We start from the raw sequence: 7,817 nt of genomic DNA on the forward strand, positions 1-7,817 counted from the left end.
GAGAAACAAAGCTGATTTAGGTAAATCCTTCTTGTTCTACAATCCTTCCTTCCCGCAAAAACCAAAAACAATGAACTGGTGGATTTATGTAGAAAGAAAAATGTTCATGTGACCCAAAAACATTAAACCATCAGAGGTACGAGTGTTGGATCTTTTGAAATGTCCGTTTTTATTAACTCTGGTTAAATTATTAGTACGGTAGTAATGGATACACAGCCAGCAGCAGGTTAGATCCCCACACAGGGACTTCATCAGCTAAGCTCCCAGAGGAAACTTGGACAAACACAGAGCTGGACCACTGTAGCACTGAGTTATTGATTCACAAGTCTCAGACGTCGTCGCAGACGTCCAGCAGCTCTCCTTACAATCAGATGGCTGAAAACAAAACTATACAAGAGCATCAGCATCTGAAGGGAAGGTTGGAGGGAATTCTTTCTTCCCAACAAAAAAATAAATAAACCAGGACTTCCTTTCACCGGAGCTCAATCAGCAAGAAAGGTAATACTCTGTAAACATACTCTGCATCTCCACTGGTTACACACAGGAAGTGACTAATGCTTTATAAATAAGGTTGTGTGACAGACGGAACTACGTGTGCAGGAGGAACCAAGAGATGTGCCGGACTGAGCGTCCTTTGGGTTTTAACAGACTGGAACGCAAATTAAACCAAAGCACATAATAAATTAATTCTTTGCTTGCAATTAGCTGCTAATCATTTGTAGTGTCTTAATCTGATGACACCTGTAAAATATTTAAAAAAATTCAAATTTTTTGGTAGGATATCATCTAATTCAGAGTGATCATCATTGCCTCTGCGGCTGTTTTTTTTTTCTGTTACCTTTTATGGCTCTTGAAGAAAGATAATTGGCATCAGAAATCAGTATCTGCCAGAAAAAGTCGATTTAGTTGAAAAAAGAGGACTCTTAACGGCAAAAAAAAAAAAAAAAAATTTAGAAGTGATTTGTCCTTTTTTTTGATTAAATGAGAACTGATAAAAGCTGCTGGCAGAAAACTGTTTGCTTTTGCTGTAATTCTTCCATTGTTGATGCTAATAAGCATTTTTATCATTTGTTTTTTAAATAATTCGATTTTTTTGCAACATAATGAAGGAAGAACCAGATAATGTTCCTACTTTTCCTCGTTCCTTTCAGCCAGGCACATCTCTCCTGTTGGAAAACACTTCAGGCAGATTGCTACCAACTTGCACGCCTGATGCAGACGTTCAACATTAAATAAGACAACAACAGCCTCCTGACATTTCAACACAAACATTAAGACAGGCACGCTCAATAATAAAAACACTGATGCATTCACACGCTCACATGCCTGGGGGAAACTTCAACTTCTGTTTCACCTTCAGCCATCAGGGTCCTTGGTGTGGATCCGAATCAAAGTGCACGACAGCAACAAAACGTAGGGTCCTTCAGTCGGAGAGAGAAGGGGCTCAGATTGGGGGACTTGGAGGGATTCCTCATGTAAAACGCAGCAGTTCATGTAGTGGAGATTCTGCAAGGCTACGTCATCAGCAATGAGGGCGAAACACAGGAGATCTATAGAGTCCAACTACAGAAAAATCACACTAAGACGTTTCTAATGTGGCATTTGGTAAACGTCCTTCAGATATTCTAAAACCTCGGCCCGGTTTAGCAAACGTCGGACTACAAGGTTTATTGTTTTACATCCATGAGAGACAATAAAACCAGGAGCCCAGCTGAGAGATGAACGCTGACGCAGCGGTGAGGAGGGTGAGGAAGAGGAGGAGGGAGAAGAGTGTCGTTACTGGGAGCGGGTGGAGGGGAGGGGGATCAACCCTCCATCCCAAAGTCCTCTGTGAACTTCTTCACCTTCATCAGGTCCTCGGTGTTGACAGTGGGCCGCGTGGTGGACAGGGAGCGCAGCATGTCCGACTGCAGAGGGACAGAAAACCTTTTACTGGAAAGAAACAATCTAAAGGAAATAAAACATCTGATCACTTCTTTGGATTTCAATCATTTAAGACGAATTAAGCTCATCAGGTCAGTATTAATTTCTATGCATCCCAGGTCATGGAAATAAGGGGTTAGATCACTTTTGCAATCAAAATACAACGGTTGTGCAATTAAGTAAAACTCCTGTGTGAAGAAAAGATAAAGAAGGCTACACTGTAAAAATAGGATTTTATTATCATCAAGAAAACCTAGAAAAAGGGTTAATATTACAAGCTTTACTTTATAAGTTTAATGATGGAAATCAAGAATAAATGATTTTCTACTTTACTGAAATAAACCTGCAATTGTTTAACCCTTTATTGCCACCACTGCAGCAAACAATGCAACATGGGGAGATCAAACACAGGGTGTAAAGGCTTCATTTAATACCTTAAGTTATCATATGAGTGTAAAATGTGAAAATTCTGTGACTTAGGGGTAAAAAAAAAAGTAAAAAAAAAAATCAAATTTAAAAAGCAAATAAGCCAAGTTTAAAAGTAAATAAATTCAGTTCCTGTATCTTCTGGGGGTTATGCTGCCTCTTTCCCACATTTCTTATAAAATTAAACTTCGCTTTTTGGTCATTATTACAATGACCTTGATTTTTGTTTAACAGTTAGAAAAGTAATGAGGTATTGTTCTGTCCTCTAGTCACACTCCTGACTTGTCATTTTGACTTTCACAGTATTTCACCGAGTGCTCTATGAAGCCTTAAAGCTGCATACCTGCAGAAATGTTTCATCTTTAGTTTTTAGGAACTAAATGATAATTCACTAATTTCCATCTCCTTATGGTTTAAATGAAGAAAACAAAATCAACAGTTTTCACAGTAATGATTACTTTGAAGGAGCTAAAATATGTTCAGAAGCGATGCCAGATTGGGCAGGTTTATTGAGATTAACATTATTTTGAACACTTCTCACTGGGAAAAAGAGCGTTAGGTGGGTCACCTTTTTTTTTCCTAAGCAGTTTAGAAAGTATCCAAAGGAAGTTTCATTTTCCCTCAGATACATTGTGACATTATTAAAAACTATTGCCTTCATTGGTCCAAAGATTTTTCTCTTGTCACTTAGAGGATCATTCCTCTGAAATAAAAATCCTCTCCTTCAAATCATTTCAGTGGGACAGAGAAGATATGAGCATCAATCATTTAAAAGCAATATGGAACAGTGTCAGAGGTTAAAAATTATGCCCAGTTGAAGAAAATAATCTGGTTCAATTTTAAAAAGTTTAAATGGTTCAGAAATCAACCTTCTGATGATGATCCTGAGCTAAACTAGCTATTTTTTCTCTAGGCTTCCTGTAAAACGGAGGAGCTATTGGGAGGTAATGAAACCAGCACATTACAGGCACCTTGAAGATATTACAGGCTTTTTTTAAGGCTGATGCTGATTATTTTGACATCAGTGGAACTGGTCCAGAAGTCCTGCCGTTTTTCTTTCACCATTTACATGATAAAAACGACAATGATAACAATGTTAAACACATTTCAATTTAAACATTTATCAACAAATTAAACAAAACATTAGCAAAGGATAAATGCCTGCGGTGCACGGCTGCTGAATGCTCTGATGAACTGCCAAAGACACAGACGTATTGACATGAAAGAAACATAACTATCTGCCAGCAGACGTGTTGCTCTATCTGTTGAAGGTATGTTTACCTTAGGAAAGATCTGCAGTTGTTAAACCATCAGAGTTCTAATAATGGTTTTCTAATGGAGCTAAAAGTGAGGATGAAGCCATTGAAAACAGAGGAAATTCGCCTCAGTTTTATGATGAAGATGAATAACTAAGCTGAATGTGAAAGTCTGCCAAACCTAAGCCCCAGTTACTACCCTTTTGTAACCGTGCCGCGATCGGTCCGAGCACGGTAACTGAGATAACTATTGACACAACCGAACCGCTCTAAACTGGTACTAGATCATCAGTAGGGCTCGGCACGGTTCAGTTCAGGCTCAGTTCTCAGATAACAAAGAGCGCAGGAGCAGACCGCATCATCTGTTTACAATCAGCCTCCGTAATCATGAATTTGCATTCATAAAAATACTAGCTTCCCTACCGAGCCACATGATTCCCAGTGATGATTCTGCTTAGCAGTGTGATAAACTTTAACATCTGTCATTGTTTCCTGGGTCTGTAAGCCTTGATTAGACTATCCTTTGTTGTATCTACTTCCCAAAAGCAGACAATATCACGTAAATCCACCAAAGGCTGCCTTCTTTGCCTGACTCTCTGCAAACAATAAAATATTACAATTCTAACCAAACTTCCTGAACTTTAATGGTGCCGCCATGTTGATTTGCTTGTTTCCCTCTAGAGCAGTAGTACCGTAGAACGTCACTAGGAGGCGAGGAGTGGCGTGGTGTGTAAAAGGTCGTAAGGAACCGAGCTCGGCACCGTTATCTGATCCCAGCTCGGTCAGAACTAGAGATGAGAATCCAGCAGCCGAGGTTTGCTGGATTCTGCTTGTTTTATCTCACCATGCAAACTATAGGCTCCAGCAGCTTATCGCTTGGCACATCCATCCATGTCATCTCTATGGCTGCAGGGTCTCCAGGGGAACACGGGGTCAAGAGGTCGTCCACCATCACCTGGTTGTTGCTTCTGGATGGACCACGAACCTGCAGCGAAACAAGATGCTTCTTTTCAGAGCGGAAAACAACGAGCAGCTTCTGACTGGACATCTAAACTATACCTAGAAGGTCGGAAATATTTGACTTTTTATCAGAGACAAGTGTGAGAACCTCTTTTGTACCTTTTTAAAGTGAGTGGCTGACTGGACCTTTCTGACCGGCTGCATGAGAGCGTCCCGTACGATAATGCTGATATCTGCGCCGGAGTAGCCATCCGTTTTGTGCGCCAGCTCCCGCAGGTCGCCGTCGCTCAGGCTGTGCGGCGTGTTGCCAAGATGAAGTCGAAACATCTGGGCTCGGGCCGGCTCCTCCGGAAGAGGGATGTAAATCCTCTTCTCAAATCTGACGCCAAAGAAGAGACGTTTAGCAGGATGTTCAGCAGCTGAAAGGAAATCCTTTTTTCTGACGCTTTGAAAACAAACTTAACACAAAATCAAGCAGCGATGCTTTAGATCAGCAGTGATATAATCTAAGGCATTATGATGAAAACTACATGAAAAATCAAGCAACTCCAGAACCAAAATACACGAGAGGAAACTGGAGGATTTCTTCAGCATCACTGATGCTTAGATTAACAGCACTCCTAGAGGTTTCAGTTTTCTGATCAATCAATGTCAGAGTTTTTCAGACAGAAATAAAAAGAACAAAATAAAAATAGCTCAAAAAAAAAAAAAAGAAAGAAAGAAACTTGACACCATAACGCAGCCAACACCATACCTCACTTGGTATGATGAATGTCTGGTAATGTAGTCTTAATTCTGTTCAAAGCATGGCATTTCTATTGAAAAATACATTAATAGAAATGATTTTTAAATATTAATATCTTATTTTAATATTTTAATATTAGTATTTTAAATATTTTATTAAGTCTCAGAGGAGAGCTTATTGAAATCCATCAAAACTGATAAGGTTGAAAGATGTAATAGGATTTGCTCGTATGATTAATTTTTCATTTTAGTTTTTACCTAAATAGTTGTTTTTGTTTTTTTTCACTGTATGTTTCATGCTAAAGAACATATTTCATATTACAACCTGAAGAAGATTTGAAATTATTTATAATTTATAATAGCCTGTAATAATACAGGCTATTATACCCTGTCATTTTATACAGGGCTTTGTAAAGTTTAGATATCCACTTTTATTAGGATCATTTATGTCACTAAATGTTTTTAATCCCTTATATTTAGATATCATAGCATTATTCAGTGTACCTGTACTTATAGTTTCTCTCCATAATCTCTGACTAAAAGAATTTAATTGTAATAAACACAAACCGGTGGTAATAATAATAATAACCAAACTGTAAAAAACACAGCGGAACGTAAAGCAACAATAATATTGAGGTAATCAAACTTCTAACCTTCTACGAATGGCAGCATCAAGCACCCAGGGGATGTTGGTGGCTCCAAGCACCAAAATACCATCGTTATCGTTTCCCACTCCTACACAAACAACCAGCTGCAGTTAAAATCTGAACAGGCTCTTTATCTCAGACAATATGATGTTAAAGGTGTTTTGTAACTGAAACTTCTAACTGCTGTAATGAAAGGTGTGGAGCTGAAGGTCTAAAGGATGATTAAAAACATCCATCAGACCGACCTTGCATCTGGACCAGAAACTCTGTCTTGATGCGGCGCGCCGCTTCACTCTCGTTCTCGTTCCTCGAGCCGCACAGGGAGTCCACCTCATCGATGAATATGATGGAGGGTTTGTGTTGGCGAGCCAAATCGAACAGGTTCTTCACCAATCTGACGAAGACAAACAAATATTTTGCTCTTGCTAAAAAAGTCCTAAAGATGCTGCGTCAGACAGCAGCTGTTCCTGCAGCACAAACCGTACTTCTCACTCTCTCCCAGCCACTTGGACATGAGATCTGAGGAGGACACGGAGAAGAAGGTGGAGTTGTTGGCTTCGGTGGCCACCGCCTTGGCCAGGTAGGACTTTCCCGTCCCTGGGGGGCCGAACAACAGGATGCCCCTCCAAGGAGTCCGCTTCCCTGAGAGCAAAGATAAGCAGCAGGGAAGTCAGCCGTTCTGACGACGAAACGATGACAGCTATGACTGTGGCTGACAATCCACTGAACATTTATAGTGGTTGCTATGGAAACAGTCTAAGGATGCTGCGTTTAATGGCAGGGGGAAGATCAAACGGTACCTGTAAAAAGGTGAGGGAATTTGATGGGCAGGATGACGGCTTCCTTTAAAGCTTCCTTTGCTCCCTCCAGTCCAGCCACGTCGTTCCACCTGACGTTGGGCTTCTCCATCACGATGGCACCTAAAACCAGAACACGGTGAACAGGAAGGACCTGGAGACGCACAGGCTACATAGCTATGACCCATTTAAGCTAACATATACTCAACCTAAAATCTGTTTTTTTTAAAACAGATTTAATGATCCCCAGTGGGGAATCCAGGAGCTCCAGCGACAAAAGGAAACACAAATGTAACTTAAAAACATATTTAGGAATAAAATAGGATGGTAAGACTAACGGTATAAAAAAAACTGCAATAAAATCAGGGATTTAAAAAAAATGATAGAGTTTGTTGGGAGCAGTGAAGGTTCTAAAGTCTAACAGAGTCTGCGTTAACGCTCCTTTGAGCTCCTATGGTGCAGCAGAGATCTCTCCAGGTCTTCAACAGACATCCTCCACCAGTGATGTTATTTTCCTTATAGCCCTTATGTCTCCCACGATCTGCATCCAGGGACAGAGCCAGTCTGAGCAGGACTCTGGAAAACTGTTTACTGAGGCAGTCATTCAGCCATTTGACTGAGGTGTGTGGAAGCAGAGGCACATCTAAAAGGTTCAGAGTCTCTGGGCCTGGTTTAAAATAGCCTCCTTTTCCACGTTTTTCAGACATTTCAGTCCAGTTTAACTTCATTTGAAAGTATAACTTCCTTCAATATAACCTCAAAGCAAACCAGACTGTAAGAACTGATTGAGATGGTGGAGGAAATACTTTGATAAACTTCACAGATTTCCCTCTGAGAATCACCTCTCTGCCTCAGTCACCATATAAACGGTCCCACAGCATTTATTGCTGCGTTTTCCTTTAGACGTAGATCTCATTCTGTTTTTAATATGAACATTCTCTATCTGTTCTGGTTTGAGATGCTGCACAGACTCAAGTGGGGCTTTTCTTTATAGAATGCGCCGATGTTTGTTTATAACTTTTCATAATATGTCCAAGGCAAACGTGGGAAATTGTTTTGATTTG

The 7,817-nt window shown here is 40.2% G+C and overlaps 1 protein-coding gene across 1 annotated transcript in view; it reads right to left on the minus strand.

Moving 5' to 3' along the window:
• Positions 1-866: 866 nt before the first annotated feature.
• The window catches only part of LOC107102505 (vacuolar protein sorting-associated protein 4A), a 13,409-nt gene continuing 6,458 nt past the window's right edge, over positions 867-7,817 (minus strand). Inside the window, exons 5-11 of the mRNA XM_015401836.1 lie at positions 6,757-6,876; positions 6,442-6,598; positions 6,202-6,350; positions 5,963-6,044; positions 4,725-4,944; positions 4,450-4,590; positions 867-1,907 (exon numbers count right to left, since the gene is read on the minus strand). Coding sequence (XP_015257322.1) covers positions 1,806-1,907; positions 4,450-4,590; positions 4,725-4,944; positions 5,963-6,044; positions 6,202-6,350; positions 6,442-6,598; positions 6,757-6,876 — 971 coding nt within the window. The 3' untranslated portion in view covers positions 867-1,805. The remainder of the gene's footprint in view (positions 1,908-4,449; positions 4,591-4,724; positions 4,945-5,962; positions 6,045-6,201; positions 6,351-6,441; positions 6,599-6,756; positions 6,877-7,817) is intronic.

The sequence above is a fragment of the Cyprinodon variegatus genome, unplaced genomic scaffold (genome assembly GCF_000732505.1).
Source record: "Cyprinodon variegatus isolate N-32 unplaced genomic scaffold, C_variegatus-1.0 Scaffold1266, whole genome shotgun sequence".
NCBI lineage: Eukaryota > Metazoa > Chordata > Actinopteri > Cyprinodontiformes > Cyprinodontidae > Cyprinodon > Cyprinodon variegatus.